Genomic DNA, 18,085 nt, shown 5'->3' with positions numbered 1-18,085 from the left:
CACTTTTCGTTAACCCTAATCTTAAGTATAAGATGCAAAAGCTTATTGCTAAGAGTCTAAGGTTCTTTTGCTTGGATGCCCAAGAGAAGCTTGCAGACCAACTTCAACATACAAAATTATGATTAGGGACAAAAGTTAGAATTTGACAGAATCTCTGTTAATCAGACTGTTACTGGATATTGCAGACAGGGAGATGGGTAGAACTGGCTCCATGAGTTTCTGATGTGGAAATATCAGGAAGTTCAGCCAAGAGACACTCTATTAAAATAGAACAAAGTTGCCCAGATACCGCCAGTTGGTTTTAAAACAGAGAAAGAGGGGATGCGTTCTTTGGAAATTCTTGATGTCTAGATTACTTTCAGATTAATTTAGTTGAACTCATCCACTCCTTTCCTTCGGGGGCCTTCTGTGCAGCAGTGATATCAGACAGGACAGGAGAGGCAAATTGGATTTATAGTCACTTTCTTTAGTAGCTACCCTGTTCATGGCCACAGTCAGTGAGGGAACCAACCAAAATTCAGTCCCCAAGTACTTCCTGACCACAATGGCCCTTTTTAAACATTACTCACATTTTTCATATAATCTTATCTTTTACTTGTTACATAAACCCTCCCAGACTTCGACCTTCTCCTGTGGTAGAAATAGTTATATCACATATTGCTCTAATTTACTCTGTAGTTCACTTGCATGCAGTTTTTCTTATTATAACATTATTGTAATTTGAGTGGACACTTTATCCAAGCATTTGAGAGAGGCCCATTCTCAGCTCAGTCTTGGCTGAGTCTTTAGCTTTGCTTGGTGGCTTCTTAAAACTTATTTCACTTTTTGATCATATATTTTGCAGAGTATATACATTTTACAGTTCTGCATTCTCCTTTGTATTATTTATGTTTCTCCCCAGGGCCTTTTTGACCTATGCCTTTTATCTAAATTTAATGTATCTCGTTTTTATTTCTACTAACCAAACTTGCTATCTTTCCCTCCTTCAATACAAAATATTTATCATCTGATCAATATTGCCTACTTTGAAATATAGATTATACATTTGAACTAGAAATGTTTCATCACATGGGGAGGCAGTATTATACAGTTGAACTTTGAAGTCAACAGACCTATGTTTAAATCCTGACTCAGTGACTTACCAAATGTGACCATGGCAAGTTACTTTGCTAGCCCTCTGAAATCTCCTGTGTCAGAGGAGAAGAATAAACTCCACAGAACGACAGTAGAGGTTAATGAGTAGACACACTTAGCATGGTGTCATGCACATGGAATGAGCTCAACGAATGGTCACTATCATTACTGTAAGTATTGTGTTCTCTCCGTTGACTAATAGATGATCAACTCACTGCCTATTCACGCTTATACCATTTCTAGTACCAATGGGGAGAAATTATAAAGATGGAGAATGAGTACAATGCAACATACTTCTAACACCTGGCTGTCCTCTAGAGGAATGGTCTGGCTTGTGAATTAGGGAATTCCCCTTTCCCCCCACCCTCACCTGCCGCATCAACTGGATATTCAACTTGTAGCTAAATATGGATACAAAGAAGAGATTCCTGATATGAACAAGGAGATTAGGATAGACAAAGTCTTAGGATCTTCAGATCATTTACTGTAAATACTGTGCTCTACTAATACAGTGGGACAAGAATAATGGGAGACAGTACAAAATAGTATTATCTATAAGGCCAGGTGAAGGTTCATGTGTCTGTGATTCCAGTTCTTGGGGACCCTGAGCCTGAGGGACCTGGGGGGGCTCCCATATTCAGGCCTGTGGTGCGCTTGCTCTTCTAAGAAGTGACCCATGCTCAGTGGCTGTCCTGCACCACCAAATTGCCCAGTCAGACCACCTGTACAAGATTAGTTACTGTCTTTGGTGTGAAACTCCGTAATTTCCCAAATGAAATCAGTGTGAGTTATGGTTCAGCTAACCAACCTGCAAGATGATTCTCTTTTGTTGTAATTGGAGACGCACTTTACTATGGGTCTCTTGATTTAGCATCCATTAAAACAGGGGTCCCCAAGCCCCGGTCTGCGGCCTGTTAGGAACCGGGCCGCAGAGCAGGAGGTGAGCGGCGGGTGACCGAGAGAAGCTCCATCTGCCGCTCCCCATCGCTCGCATTACCGCCTCAACCACCCCCCCGCCGCCGGCCATGGAAAAATTGTCTTCCATGAAACCGGTCCCTGGTGCCAAAAAGGTTGGGGACCGCTGCATTAAAAGGTGGTAAAGAGTTACTCCTTTTACTATTTAGGCTCCGCTCCCCAACCCCCCATCCCGCCCCAGCAAGAGTACTTGGAGATATGGAATGGGGGAAAGGATCCTGATCTTTTTGTTTGTTCATGTAGGAACTGGCTGTCTGCAGATACCAAGGAAGAGCGGGATCTCTGGATGCAAAAACTCAATCAAGTTCTTGTTGATATTCGCCTCTGGCAACCTGATGCTTGCTATAAACCTATTGGAAAGCCTTAAACTGTGGGACATTTCCAAGTCATATAGAGGTTTTCTGACTTATGTCATAAATGTTTCTTAAGAGCATCAGTTTTGCTGGTTGCATTTTATGCTTTAAATACAAAAGGGTATGTGCCAATATTCATTCACTACATATTATGCAGTATTTATATCTTTTGTATGTAAAACTTCACCCGATTTCTCTTCTGTTATTCATAAATGATTGGAAGAAAAAATTTATTATAGCTGATTTTGCTAAATTTTAATTTAAAAACCTCATTTTCCTAGAAATCTAATTATTCAATTATTCATGTTAAAATATTTTTTTTAAAGTAAGAAATTTTGAGTTGTCTTCCTGGAGCTGTGGGTCTCAAAGTAGAAAGGTCTTCCAGGGTTGGAGACAGAAACCTCACACTTGATCATTCTTTTTCTAGCCTCAGTACTTTTTTCTAAAGGTTGTGATCATTTATTGATCATGATATATCTTGTTACTAGAGTACTGAAAAAAAATTCTAAGGGACCTTGCAGAAACATTTTTAGTAATGGAGGTAAGAACTTTTTCACAGTAGCAAATGTTTATTAGTCTGATGCTTAAGGCTGCCTTCAAATAAGAGATGTGGACATAGGGCATATTATTGTGTGAGATTTGGGGGTTAAATGTTTTATTTAGAAGACTTAATAATCACATGGTTTACATTTACTCAGTTACTATAAATGCTGTGTGGTGCACATTTTCATGGAATACAGGCTTTTAAAAATAACTATTTTTGCTCTATAGCTTACAGACTCCTCAGATATACTTGGCAAATTAGTTCTTTCTGTTCCTGTAACAAGAACAAATGTAAATCGAAGAATCTTTATATAAGAAAAGTAAATGTTACCAAGCTACTATGACTAATACTTTGCTTGCCTAAGTTCTTGTCTTTTTTCTTTTTCACATCAGTGTATGACAGTGTCTAGACACCCATTATGAAAATCACTTGAGAAACTGTTAAGTCATGTATTACCTTTAAAAGCCTAATGCCTTTTTTAAAATTATAAAATATTGTAAATGTAAAGCATGGTCTCAACTTTAAGTACACTTTCAACTTCTTCTCTGAATTGTTAAAGTTATTGATGGCCTCATTTATAAACACTAAATTCTGTCACCTCCTGTCATTTTATTTTTTATTCATTCAAATGTGTTTTTTCTTATGTGTATTATAAAAATATATTTTATGATCTCCTACCTAAATAAATACTTGCAAATGGCTTAAGGAATCAGCTATTTAAGAAATATTATTAAAATGTGCCATGCGGCTGCCCTGCATCCTAGGCTGCAGGCTTCTTGAGGGGATGGTACTGACTTAGTGAGGGTGTTTCATTCATCTTTTTACCTCTAGCCCAGTGCTCAGCCCATTGTGTGTTCTTAGAGTCACTGTTGAATCAGGAGGTGGATGAAGGATCCATTTCTGAGGCATTTCAATAGAATATGGTACTTGGATGCACATTCGAGGAGCTGGAGGATGATTCCCAAGTGCTTAGCAGAGACTGAGTAGGTAAGTAACATCACCAGCCAAAACAGGGTATAGGTTTGGTGGGATTGATGACAGGGCCCCTTTCATTTATTTGTAGATTTGTGTTTATTTTTTAAATTTCTTTTTTAATAAATTTATTTATTTATTTATTTATTTATTTATTTATGGCTGTGTTGCTGTGCATGGGTTTTCTCTAGTTGCGGCGAGCGGGGGCTACTCTTTGTTGCGGTGCGTGGGCTTCTCATTGTGGTGGCTTCTCTTGTTGCAGAGCACGGGCTGTAGGCGCATGGGCTTCAGTAGTTGTGGCACGTGGGCTTCAGTAGTTGTGGTTCGTGGGCTCTAGAGTGCAGGCTCAGTAGTTGTGGCACACGGGCTTAGTTGCTCCGCGGCATGTGGGATCTTCCTGGACCAGGGCTTGAACCCGTGTTCCCTGCATTGGCAGGCAGAATCTTAACCACTGCATCACCAGGGAAGCCCTTGTGTTTATTTTTGAATAGGCATTATATGTCATTATACAAAATTCAAAAGACACAAAGAAGTTAAGGTGAAAAGTATGTCTTTTCCTCTTGTCATAGCCACTTTTGCCAATTTTGCCGTGTCCTCCTGGAGAGATTCTGTGCATATTACATCAACATATTTCTATTCTTTTGTTCATTAAAAATATTTCATACATACTGTTTGTTGTAAGTGAAAGAAAAAGGCACAACAGTATTCCTTAGCAAACATTATATCTTAGTATATGTATAGAGGGTATATAAAGTTCAGTTTTAGAAGAAATTTAAGGTGATTGTGGAACATAGGTTAGAAATACCTCATAAAAGGGAACCCTCTTGCACTGTTGGTGGGGATGTAAATTGATACAGCCACTATGGAGAACAGTATGGAGGTTCCTTAAAAAACTAAAACTAGAACTACCATATGACCCAGCAATCCCACTCCTGGACATATACCCTGAGAAAACCGTAATTCAAAAAGACACATGCACCCCAATGTTCATTGCAGCACTAGTTACAATAGCCAGGTCATGGAAGCAACCTAAATGTCCATCAACAGAGGAATGGATAAAGAAGATGAGGTACATATATACAATGGAATATTACTCAGCCATAAAAAGGAATGAAATTATGCCATTTGCAGAGACATGGATAGACCTAGAGATTGTCATACAGAGTGAAGTAAGTCAGAAAGAGAAAAACAAATATCGTATAATGTTGCTTATATGTGGAATCTAGAAAAATGATACAGATGAACTTATTTGCAAAGCAGAAATAGAGACACAGGTGTAGAGAACAAACGTATGGATACCAAGGGGGGAAGGGGGGGGTGGGATGAATTGGGAGATTGGGATTGACATATATACACTACTATGTATAATATAGATAACTAATGAGAACCTACTGTATATCAGGGGGAACTCTACTCAGTGCTCTGTGGTGACCTAAATGGGAAGGAAATCCAAAAAAGAGGGGATATATGTATACGTATAGCTGATTCACTTTGCTGTACAGCAGAAACTAATGCAACATTGTAAAGCAACTATACTCCAATAAAAATTAATTAAAATAAAAAGAAATACCTCATAAACCGTGGGAAATACTGCTCTGAAAATGTCAGTGTTATATGCCTAGGGGGATTGTTGAAACCATTAGAGTCGATAAGATCATCCAGGGAGTATGATGGTGGAAAGAGAAGCAAGAACAAAAAGAACATGATCTTTAGGGGAAAAGTGAAAAAGGAGTGGCTGATGATTATCTTCCATGAAAGAAATACAAGAGTGATGTCTGCTGAGACCAAAAAAGGCTCTTAAGATTTGACCACAAAATCAAAAAGTGGGTTAAAGAAAACAACTGAAATTTGAAATGGTCAATTCGATAAAATCATTCAGATGAAAAATCAGGTTACACAGAGGAAAAGAATGACAGATTTGATTGCATAAAAAATTTCCTTCCTGACAAATTTAAACAAAGTTTAAGCAAATTTAAAACATAAGCCCCAGACTAGGAGAAAATATTCACAGCACATTTAATAATCAAAGAATTAATACACAAAATATATAAAGAGCTCCTTTGGCCGGCTATCATCGTTTAAGCATTTACTATGTACCAGATGATATTCTTGGTGTTTTGCATGCATTATCTCATAATCTTCACATGACCTTATGGTATGGGCATTCAGTGAGGAAACTAGAACTTAGGTAACTTTTCTAAGGCAACATGCCTGTTAGCAAGTGGAAAACCAGGATTTGAACCTAGAATCCACATACTTTATCATCATAGTATGATGTTTCTCAAATTACTAAGAAAAAGAAAATTTAACCTAAGAAAGAGGGGCAAATAATACTAGTAGAAAATGTGCGCACACACACACACACACACACACACGCAGATTCGAAGAACCAACAAATGAAAAAATGACATTAATAAACAAAAATACGAATTTAAATGGCAGTGGGTTATTGGCCCTTGAATTGTTGGAACTAGTCAGTGTTGCTGAGAAACCCATACTCTTGGTGAGAATAGAAACTGCTACAGCCTTCTTGGATAGTAACTTGGTAACCTCCAGTAATCTCTGAGCTAACACACAGGATCAGACTGTCACATCAGACTTGCATGCATCAGAGGTTTTATCCATATAGAGCTTTACTCATAATTTCAAGAACACAAGTGATCAAGGCACTGGCCAAGCAGGAAGTGTACAAAATCCTGCATACCTTCTGGGTCTTTCATTCCTACTTTGGACAAGTAATAGATAAGATCTCACATGAGGTTTGTGGGACATCTCACACAGCAGGGAACCTGGAGGTAAGGCAACGTTACCATTTTGTACCCTATATAGTATACAGCTTGTGTGACTTTCTCAGGAGTCTTGCCTCATGAATCCATAAATTCTAACTTTATTTACCATAAACAATTCTTCACCAGCCATATCCTACTAAGAGCATTCCATAGATAAGAGATCTAGCAAATATCATTAGTCTATTAGCCAGGAGGTCAAGTTTTCAGCACATTTACAAGGAGTTTATGTGTCACCTGCCTTCTTCCTTTCCTCAGAACCAAAGGCCAGGTACTTTAACTCCTTCTTCCCCACTCTCCTCAGATGAACTTTGAGGTGAGCAAAGTTACATAGAAGGCTGATCATTATGATACTGTTTTTAAGGGGAAAAATAGAGATAACCTGAAAGTCCATCAACGGGAAAGAAAATTGGAAATAATCTCAAGCCCATTAATAGGAAATCATGGCGCACCCTTTCTACAACACACCATGCAATGTTCAAGAAGAAAAGGAATCCATATATATATAACTTTCCAGAACAACTCATGGGAAAGAGGGATATGCCGTGCAACATGAAACTATATATGTAACATACCTGTGTATAAATACCTAGATGAAAGTGTGGAAGGAACCACACCAAATTTTATATGGGAAAGTGTAATGGAAAGGTTGGGAGTAGCACTGGGTGAAGAAATGCTTTGACTTTTGACTCTATTTCTAGAATATTTGATATGTTTACAATGAAAATATTTTCATTTTGCTCGTGTTCGTGCACTTACGAACACTTTAAAATTTAAAATCGGAATGAAACTTTGAGTGAGTGGAAGACTGAGTAGAGACTACAGGTTGTTGGATTGAGACGGGAAAGGCGCAATGGGACAATAGTTTGGTGGGGAAATATTGAGGCAGGATATTTGTTACTGCACTGATGGGGAAGAGCCAAAGGTGAGGAAGGACCCGAGGATAGTGGGTAAAAAGGACTGTAAGAGATGGGGGAGGAGGAATTTGTGGAGCAGGATGAAGGGTGATAAGACCCAGATGATAGGTGCAGTTTAGACCCCATCCCAGCAGTCAGCATGTTCGTGGGAACTTTGTGAATAAGTATGGTAGAATTGGGGCACCCAAACTATGCAATCATGGAGGACTGGACAGAGATCTGTAGGTTTTACTCCTTATTCATGAAATATGCTGGCTACTGGGAGCCTTGTAGAGGCTGGGGCAACTGCAATGTGGAAAATTGCACAACGGTTTCAAATATGAAGTCAGAGCGTGACCAGCTATAGCAGAGAAGGAGACTCTGCACAGGCCTCTATGGTAGTAATCCCTAAACCCTAACAGTTTATACCCTAAAAAGAGTCTGAACCCTAAAAGACTGTATGACCCCCTCCCATTTGCAGGGACCACCAGCAGGCCCTGCCACTACTTCTAACTCCTTTGTTTTTGTTGAAAGCAGAGATATGAGAGCCACCTGACTTGCAAAAGGATTTGTTATTCTGCTTTGAGAGTCCAGGAAAACTGCTATTTGAATTGTCCCTTTTCTTTTAGTTTGGGAGGTTTTTACATACCAGGAAAATGACATGGACCCTACTGACACAGTGTGTCTTGCTACAGCTGCTCACAGGTTGAAGTCTGGGTCCCCAGTTGACCTTTGCATGGATGGTGGTGGGGCCATGTGTTTTTCTGTGGTGTTTGGCTGGGATAGGGTGGTTATTGTCTAAAAGTTTTCTGTCTCGCTAGCCTGCCTCTTTTCTAGTCCTTCAGCCAGAGAGAGCTTTACTTGCTGCCATTGGCCTCTCTGGGTTGCCAGCTTCTCTAGCATCCAGTCCAGAATATATCACACAAAAACCAGAGAACTCACCATCGTGTTGTTCCTTGGGTCTCAAGTTCTCTAGATGGGCTACCTTTTTCTTTCCACCCTTCAGGTTTTCTGGTGTTTGTTTTATATATAATGCCCAGGGCTTTGGCTGTACTTAGAGGGAGGAATAGGGAGAAATGCATCTATTCCATCTTGGTCCCACTGATGCAGTTTTAACAGTCTGTAATACCCAGAGTTCTCAAGCACATCTTGTGAAATTTAATTATGTTCATTTAAACGATCCTCTCTATTATGGGATAAATTTTTTCTTTAATTAGTTCTATCAAGAAGTGTCCCCAAAACTGATGAGTTTTTTAAATTGCTTAGGCAATTTTGATAGATTCAACTGACTTTGAATACCTTTCCATGTGTTTATTGGTCCCATGTATTGCTTCATTTGTGAATTCCATATTTTTGTCGTTTGTCCACATTTCAATTGTCATTATTTGATTTGTAAGTTTCTATGTTAGGGAGATTAACGGTCATTTGTATGTGGCTGCATCTACACTCAGTTCCTTTACTAGCTGAGCATTCTTCAGCTGCAGTTTGAATATGGTACCTTCAGCCACATGGTACCTACCACATAATCTGTTGGGAACATTAAATAAGACAATAAATATTAAGGCCTCAGACCAGTAAAAAGGCAAAGAGTAAATTCCTGAGAAGTGGTAGTGATTGTTTACTGTGGAATTAGATGCCCAAGAAAGTCTGGACAGTGGCAGATATAAATCTGATTGGGCCAGCTGTCTTCCCAACACCAAGATTTCTCTTCTTGCCATCTGAAGTTAGAGGTTGCTGGGAATTTAAAAGTGTCTAGAAATTCCCTTGGCAATGAATAACACTTTGTGGCATTTACTGAAGTTTTGTCACAGAGAAAATAACAGTAATGATACGATTTTAGAATTGCCTCTACTCAATATAACATCTTTTTTTTGTTTTCAAGACTTCCTTGAGAAGTTAAAACAACTTTCACTTCTATAAAAGTGGAAAGTGGACTTAATCTGATTTCTTCCAAAAGTTAGACTTTTACGTGAGTGAAGTCATTTAAAAAAATATGTACTTCCCAAGATTCAGAGGTTTGGGTGTGGTATACGATGTTTAACGAAACGGGAGACTCCAGGCCAGAAAGATGAAGACTTAGAGGGTATAGAAAATTTATTCTTATGGGAATACTGTAGATGCTCTGTATTACCTATTATTTTGCTCAGTTCTTAGAAATGTTATGTGCCCCTTGGGACTGATAAACAAGGTCCAGTTTGCTTGACTCCACTTCCCGCAGTGCATTTGAAATAAGCATTGTAGGGAGAGCATCTTCCCATCTTTTGGTTACAGATTGTTGTGGAAATTTGTAATGTAATCTTAAAATAATATGAAGCCCCAAACAATGTATTCTAAATCAAAGCCAATATTAAAGTTGATGAGAAAGAGTTACCATAGCTTTAATCGTCCCAGTCAAACGAAAACATTTAGAAATTCAGGAAATCTTATATAAGAAATCTTCTGAGAATAAAAACCAAAGAAAAAACACAAACTGATCAAGTCATTTATCCACTTTTTGGCTAGTATGTTGAGAAGGGAATGGCATAATGGAAGAACACACCTTGGCACAGAACACCAGGCTAGGAAAGAAAAGGAAGACTTGGGATATACATTCCTTTTCTACAACCTAATTCTGTGCTTAATTTTTTTCAAACTACTTCATTACTCTGAGCCTCTGGCTTCCTGATTTGTAAAATGAAAACACAACTCTGAAGGTATTGTGATATGAAAATTCTTTATGAAGCTTGGCCTGGGGTGTACAGCTGTGAGTCCCAATGGAAAGTTGTTGCTCCTTAAGTGAGATGATCACACTGAACATGGTGTGTGGTACACAGCTGGTGCTCAATAAATGTTTGCCAAATGAATGTGCATTAAACCAATTAAAATCTATTGCTAATTTGCATATAGTCTGGCATAAATAACACTCATGTATCTTGCCTATAATATTAGCAGGTAGCACTAGGAGATCTCTAAGGGTCTTTACACAGAATTCTAGTGTGCCAAGTTTAAAACATGTATTTTAGCAGTGGCCCAGAGTTCCTTTGGGGTAGCAAAGGAACTCTTGCTACCCCAAAGGAACTCCTTGTTTTGGAAAATGCCTTGAAAGGTGTGGCAGAGACTGTAGTGGTCCCCTCTTTCTGTAGTGATAGAGCTCAAAGCATGGCACGTAGCTGCTCAGAGTAAAGACTACATTTCACAGCCTCCCCTGCAGGTCATAGTGACCATGGGACTGAGTTCTGGCCAATGGGATATAAGCACAAAGTTTGTAGCGCGAAGTTTGTAGCAGTTTTTGGGAACCTTCCTTTGGAGACACTTGGCCTGTGCCCTTTGCACTTCTCTGTTCCATCCTTCCTCCAGTTGCCAGCTGGAGGAAGAGAGCCAGGCCCTAGGGTGTAGAGCCACCTGGGAGCAGAAAGGTGCTCCATTTGTTTGTACCAGTGGCAACTATTGTTATGATCTGAACTTCACATCTTGTTGAGGCTTGGTATACATTTTTACTTGGGACTCCACAGCCTTCTCTTGAGCCTTCCTCTTGAAATCTGCCTTCTATCATTCCTCCTACCCACTCACTCTTGGCAGGCAGTTTTCCATGGTTCTGTTGCGTTTCTGCACAACTTGCACTTATCTTGCAAGTTTGTTCTAGACTATCTTTTCATGGATGTTGTAGAAAGGTTTTGGAAGATGAAGTCTCTGCCTCTGGAGCAAAGAACAGGTTTGCTTACAACCTTGGAAGCTAGAGATAGTGTCTTTCTTGAGAGCAAAAGGGAGACATACTGCTCATTATAAAAGATGCAGTTTTCCTAAACACAGAGTATTTCAACCCAGAGTATGTGCAGGTATCATCTGGCCCTCGTTGCATTGTCCTGTGGGAATTGAGGTTTGGTGAACCAGCACAAATGCTGATACTCTGACTACTGTTGTTGCTGTAATACAGTCCTTTGTCCCTAACCCAGGATTGTCTTCTGTCAGCACACATGAAACTGTGGCCGGCTAAATGGTTAGCCTGCAAGTAGGATAAAAATCTCAGACCCTTTGCCTACCTGAGTTTGTCTGATCTGCCTCATGTTTCTAAATCCCAACCTGGGGTAAGTATGGAGATGCAAGAAAAAAAAAAAAATCCCAGGTTGTGAGAAGCAATGCTCATCGAGGACTGATTGAAGGGCAAGCATTTTTAATGTTACCCTTGGAACATGCACTTTCAGCTCAGTCACTTATTCTAAATTGTGTTTCCATTTTTTTGCCATCCGCCTATTTTGATGGACATGATAAGAGAGAGCAATGGGAAAATTGACTGTTGTATACATCTTTGGGATAGTTGCAAGGACACCGACTACAACATTATGCAGTGTCCTTTTTATGAGGACCTACGGGAAAAATTTGTCTCAGGTATTAGGAAAAGCTGCATTTCTGTTGAACAGCTGTGGTGTGTTTGTCCTATGGACACTATAAATCTTGTAACTGACTGTGTATCTCAGCACCTTGAAAGAATGAAGCCAAATTTGTGGTCTAGCTCTTGGAATTAATTGAGGCCAGACAGTATGCATTTGAGATATTAAGTTTACCCCAGGTTGTTTTCTTCAATCCGTTTCCTCATTTATTTATTCTTCTGTTTTTACAATATGCCTATTTTTCCATTTTTATTTTAATCAAATCTTAAGGGTCTGATATTTCTACAAAGTTTATTATAAGACCAGCACTTCCTGCCTCCCCCGTCCCCATCCCCGTGGCTCCTGAATCCTGTCTCTTCCTCTCCCAGGGTTAAAGTCCTGGTTTTGTTGAAGCATCTGAGAATGATGCTGGGAGGTACATTCATGAGAGCTAACTAGTCTAATGTCATTAGTCTACCATCATACTTCACTGATAATTTGGCCAGTTCTAGAATTCTAGGCTAGAAATAGTTTTTCCTTAGATTTTGAGGACTTTGGTCCATTGGTTTCTAGGTTCCAGCATTTCAGCTGTGAAGTCCAAAGCCATTCTGATTTTGATCCTTTGATGTGACTTGTTTTTTCTCTCTGGAAGCTTTGTTGGGTTTTCTTTCTGTTCCGAGTGTTCCGAAATTTTAGGAAAATAATGGGCATTTCCGGGGTCTTTTTCCATCCACTGTGTTGGGCTTTTGTAATGTGAGAACTCACATCCTTCAAATGAAGGTCATTTTTCTTTTCTTGTCTTTTTATTTTTATTTTACACTGGAGTATGGTTGATTAACAATGTTGTGTTAGTTTCAGGTGTACAGAAAAGTGATTCAGTTCTACATATACATGTATCTATTCTTTTTCAAATTCTTTTCCCATTTAGGTTATTACAGAGCATTGATCAGAGTTCCCTGTGCTATACAGTAGGTCCTTGTTGGTTACCTATTTTAAATATAGCAGTGTGTACATGTCAATCCCAGACTCCCAATCTATCCCTCCTCCCCAATCCCCCCACTGAAGGGCATTTTTCTCTGTTTCTTCAATAATCTCCTCTCTTGCATTTTCTGAGTTCCCTTTTTAATGATTTTATTTAGGTTTTGGACCTTCTGGGTCAGTCCTCTCACGGAATCTCATGACTCTGGTTTTCTTTCTCTCTATTATTAATTTCTGTTTCTTGTAGGATCTCAATGTATTAGCTTCCTATTGCTGTCATAACAAATTACTATAAACTTAGAGGTTTGAAACAACACCCATTTATGATCTTAGTTTCTAGGAGTCAGAAGTCTGGGCACAGCATGGCTCATTTGGGTCTTTGCTTAGTGTCTCACAAGGTGGAAATCAAGTTGTTGGCTGGTTGAGCTCTTATCTGAAGGTTTGGGAAGAACCTGCTTCCAAGCTCATTCAGGTTGGTGGCAGAATTCCATTCCTTGTGGTTGTAGGACTGAAGTCAGTCCCCTTTTCCTTACTGGCTGTCAGCCAGGGGCTGATCTTTGCTCCTAGAGGCTACCCACATTCCTTCTCATGCTTTCCATGAGCACCTAGAGGCCTTTCTCAGGTAGTGTCCTTACCTGAGGCCCCTACACTGCACAGCCCTCTCACATCTCAAATCTCACTTAATCATTGGGATTCCTCTTCTGTAGTTAAGGGCTCATGTGATTACTTTGGGCCTTACTTGGTAATCCAGGATCATTTCCTTTCTTTAAGATCGGCTGATTAGTAACCTTAATTGCACTTGTAAGTCCCTTCACAGTAGTACCAAGATTAGTGTTTGCATAACTGGAGGGTGGGGATCTTGTGGGGACATTTTTGGAAGTCTGTTTATGACACTCCTCAACTGTATATTGCAACTCTCCTCTTTCCTGAATTTTTTTTTTTTAATAACATTCTGTTCTTGGGACCTGTGGAAAATAGCTTCTCTTCCTTTGAAGATCTTAGTGAAATTATTTTCTTTTAAGTCTCCCCCCGCCCCTCCCCACATATTTTCTGTTTCCTCTAAGTTTCGTTCTTCTGTTTGTTAGTTTGGGGCTTTCTTTTTTCATGTTAGAAGCTTTCCGCAAGTGTTCAGTTTCAGTCCGTGGCTCTTTGTCCATGTTTATGAATGAGGGACTAAATGCTGACTGCAAACCCTCTATGTGGCAGACTCCACTTAAGTATCATGGGGTGGCACATTTCACTGCAGGTCTACAGTGTTAGTATATGTGGGATTATTTTCTATGACTGGTTAGAATCCCCAGAGAAGAATGTCCCAGTCCTTGGTGGAGGACCCGGCTGCCGGTGAGGGAGGGACCTGGGAGCATCTCCAGATTCAGCGGACAGCCTTCCTAAATCCTCCTGTTTCCAGTGCGGTACCTCAAACCTCACTCTGGTGTTCTGGGGCAGAGTCTCTCCAGCCCACCATTTTCTCAAAATAAACGTACACCATTTTGCTGAGGTTGGGGAAGGGATCTAATGTTTCTTAACAGATTTTTCAAGCCACCGTCCTGTTTTTAACTCTGATTTTCCCCTCGATTTCAGAGGTACCTGGTGCTGCTTGTTTCTGAGATTTTGTGAAATTCTGCAAGGCAATGCTGGTGGTTTCTGGGCTTCCCCTCCTCTGGTTTGGCTCTTGGCTCTCTTGAGTTGACCAAGCCAGCTGCTTTTTACCACTTTCCACATGCTGTTGCTGCTGTTTCCTCTCCCACTGACTTTGTGTAAATTATGAGTCTCTTTAACAGAACTCCATTGCTGTCTTTTTGTGGGCCTCCATGGGAGAGCCAAGGTAAACACATCTGTCCAATGCACCATCATTACTCAGAAACTCCATACATTAGATGTAGAATTTTATTTTTAATGGAAACGCCTTAAATCCTTTTTTGAATGTGATGAGGAAAAAAAATCAATTCACTAAATTAATATTGTGTCTGGGAGTCTGGGAAGTTAGCTTCTGAAATGAATTTTCTCATTTGTAAACAACCTGAAAGGTTTGCTATAAAGATAAAATGTGATAATATTTGAGAGTACCTAGGACAGTACTTGACATGCAGTCGACATACAATATATGCTTGTTGAATAAAGGAATCAAATGCATTCATGCGAAACCAAAAGAAAATATATACATATATTGGGGGGGGGTAGATATGGTGAGCCAGGGCTGGTTATAGACGTGTGGTGCCCAAAGTAGGGTAGCAATATGGAACTCCCCCAAACCAACGGACTTCCCATGTTTGTTCAACATTTATTTAGTTGGTGGTTGAAGGGAAGAAATGAATTTTCTCTTTAAAAAATTGTATATCTCTTTTGAATTAAGAGCTTGTTATTTAGAATAAATGTAACATTATATTTTAACTTGCTTAGAAGTGTCTTTTTTGGGGCTTCCCTGGTGGCACAGTGGTTAAGAATCAGCTTGTCAATACAGGGGACACGGGTTTGAGCCCTGGTCTGGGAAGATCCCACATGACATGGAGCAGCTGGGCCCATGTGCCACAATTACTGAGGCCCAGGCCCCTAGGGCCCATGCTCCGCAACAAGAGAAGCCACCACAATGAGAAGCTCGCGCACCGCAACAAGGAGTAGCCCCTGCTCGCTGCAGCTAGAGAAAGCCCGACGCGGCAATGAAGATCCAAAGCAGCCAAAAATAAATAAATTAAATAAATAAATTTATTTTAAAAAAAGATAAAATAAACATAGTTCTGTGATAGATTAATGATGCCACCTTCTAAGACTATTTCTGAACTTCTTTTATGTGAAGATAATAAACATTTGCAGGTTTAAGTCATTGTCACCTGCGTTTTCTGTTATATCTTGCCAAACCTAAGCCAAACATATATACCAACAGCTTCCCTTCCCTTACTTTTATCTTGTTGCCACCTCTGAAATGGAGAGGAATACCCTCTAGAATTGATAATGACAACCCAAAGTCTTGGATTACTCTTCTAGGCTGTTGCTGCCACCACTGCTGTTGAAGCAAAAGTGAAACACACTGTTTTGCTAAAAGTTATAATAACACCCATGGCCATAGTTTCCAAGTCCCAGGTACCCAACACGTTGGCATCTACCAGCAATAAATAAGTACTACTCCTCACCTCCACCCTTTACCTGTGGAAGTGTCTCCTTCTTAGAAAATGTGCACAAAATCTTTGCATGCAAAGATTTGAAAATCACTTTATCAAAATAAAATAATTTGAAATCACTTTATCAAAGTCAATGTAGGAATAGACCTTTAGTGGGAATTCATAGATATATGCTGAAAAGAGTCTCTTGCTCAGATTCACTCTTCCTCCAGCCTTCAACATTTAATTTTTAAAAATTTTCAAAAATACAGAAAAGTTGAAAGAATGTTACAATGAATTTTACTCATACTCCTACCAAGGAGATTCAATAGCCATTAACATTTTGCTGCATTTGCTTTGCCTATACTTATATATATTTAAAGCTAAATCTAGAGCAACTTTTTTTTTGGCTTACTATTTGAAAGTGAGTTGCAGACATCATTTTTTCACTCAACATATTCTAAATTTCCAAATTGTGTTTTATGTGGTCACGAGAGGGCCAAAGGCATATTTTCTAAGTGTTTTCAGCCCAATAGTGTGTGTGGCTTGGAAGGAGGTCTTCAGCCTTGGTGTGGGTCAGGTGAAGGAAGAGTACGAAGAAGCAGTGTTACAAAGTGAACAGCAGGGCTATCTGTATTTTGTTGGCCCAAATTAGGGAACTATTTCCTTTGTTCCTAAAATACTGAAAAGTCAACCAAACTCCACCAAATCAGTTCAAAAACATCTGAGCCTATAATGTTGACTACTGGATATTTCTGGAAAGCCATTGTTAAGTAGGGTGACCAAGTCGTCCTGTTTTGCCTGAGACTTTGTTTTAGCATTAAAATCCTGGGAGAGCCCTCTGTCCCAGACAAAACTGGGTGGTTGGTTACCCTACTTAAAATAATTCTCTGACTTAACCTCCCTACTGAAAGAGTTGGCAATTATTTCTTCATTCACTTAACAAACCCTTACTGAACAGATGTTGAGGTGGACCCTGGGCTAGGGTTGGCCATGTATTGTTGACTGTGACACGGTCTTTGCTCTGCAAGGATTTGACACTATCTGCTGTATTTGCCATGGGTAGTTAAAGACAAATCTCTGTGTTTTAGAATTGAAATTTCTTTTCTCTTCAGTGTTGCAGGTAGGAGAAAGAATGAGAATGGCTTTACAGGGAGAATAATCTGGATACCTAAACACACTTTGTCCAATTGTAGGGGGATTTAGCTGTCTTAACCTTACATTTCCAACCATGGTTCCTTAACACAGAAAAGTTAGTGAGGAAGATAAACTTGTGGCTACAATCTCTCATTGTCTCCTGAGAGCCTTCAAGCTATTAAGCTGCTCAGCGTCCTTTGAAGTAAAAGCAGGTTTTTCACAATCCAACAGTCCATTTGTGAAAAAAAAGCTGATGACAGATTCCTAGCAGGTTGTGCTTATGGCTTAGAATCAGTGTCTCTGTCCCTGAAGAAAGTGACAGTGTCACAAGTGCCACATTCTAGGCTTTATGGCCCAGGAGCTTTGAGCTTCTTTACTAAAGGGTACTACTGCTGAGGTAGGAAAATATTCGCAGCCACCATGTCTTATTGTTTTAAAATGCTGAGAGCTGTCTGATCACTATAAGGCCAGGTGTTGGGTTTCTTCATGCCTGTGTTTCCAGCTCCAGCCCAGCACCTGGCTGGGAGGAGAGTCTCACTGAAGTTGTTGTATCAAATAGATTTGGATGAAAAAGGGAAAAAAAAAAAAGAATTTAGATCACTTTACTAAGTAAAAAGTACAAATTGAAAAAATATAAGACACAAATATTTCAGTTGCAGTCTAGCATGGGTGTGAGCTGGCGAGATTGTAGGGAGTAGATGATGATTCCTGGTGAACTTATCTTCTGCTCTGACTTGATTAGGTTTCTGTTGAAAATACTTAAGCAAAGATGCAAAGATTACTGTTCTCTTGTTTAACTAAACAAACAAAAGTCCCAGGCAAAAATTTGAAGAGCCTAAATTTGCACATTTTTACCTCTATCGGGCTGC

At 39.6% G+C, this 18,085-nt stretch overlaps 1 protein-coding gene across 4 annotated transcripts in view; it reads left to right on the top strand.

Moving 5' to 3' along the window:
- The window catches only part of ANLN (anillin actin binding protein), a 54,122-nt gene extending 50,407 nt beyond the window's left edge, over positions 1 to 3,715 (top strand). For all 4 annotated transcript variants that reach the window (XM_036864386.1, XM_036864384.1, XM_036864387.1 and 1 more), the window contains one exon: positions 2,353 to 3,715. In XM_036864386.1, the coding sequence (XP_036720281.1) occupies positions 2,353 to 2,476 (124 nt within the window). In that variant the 3' untranslated portion in view covers positions 2,477 to 3,715. The remainder of the gene's footprint in view (positions 1 to 2,352) is intronic.
- The last annotated feature ends 14,370 nt before the right edge of the window (positions 3,716 to 18,085 follow it).

This window comes from Balaenoptera musculus, chromosome 9 (genome assembly GCF_009873245.2).
Source record: "Balaenoptera musculus isolate JJ_BM4_2016_0621 chromosome 9, mBalMus1.pri.v3, whole genome shotgun sequence".
NCBI classification, from domain to species: Eukaryota; Metazoa; Chordata; class Mammalia; order Artiodactyla; family Balaenopteridae; genus Balaenoptera; species Balaenoptera musculus.
The sequence above is the reverse complement of the archived record's forward strand: the minus strand, read 5'-3'. Positions and strand labels throughout refer to the sequence as shown.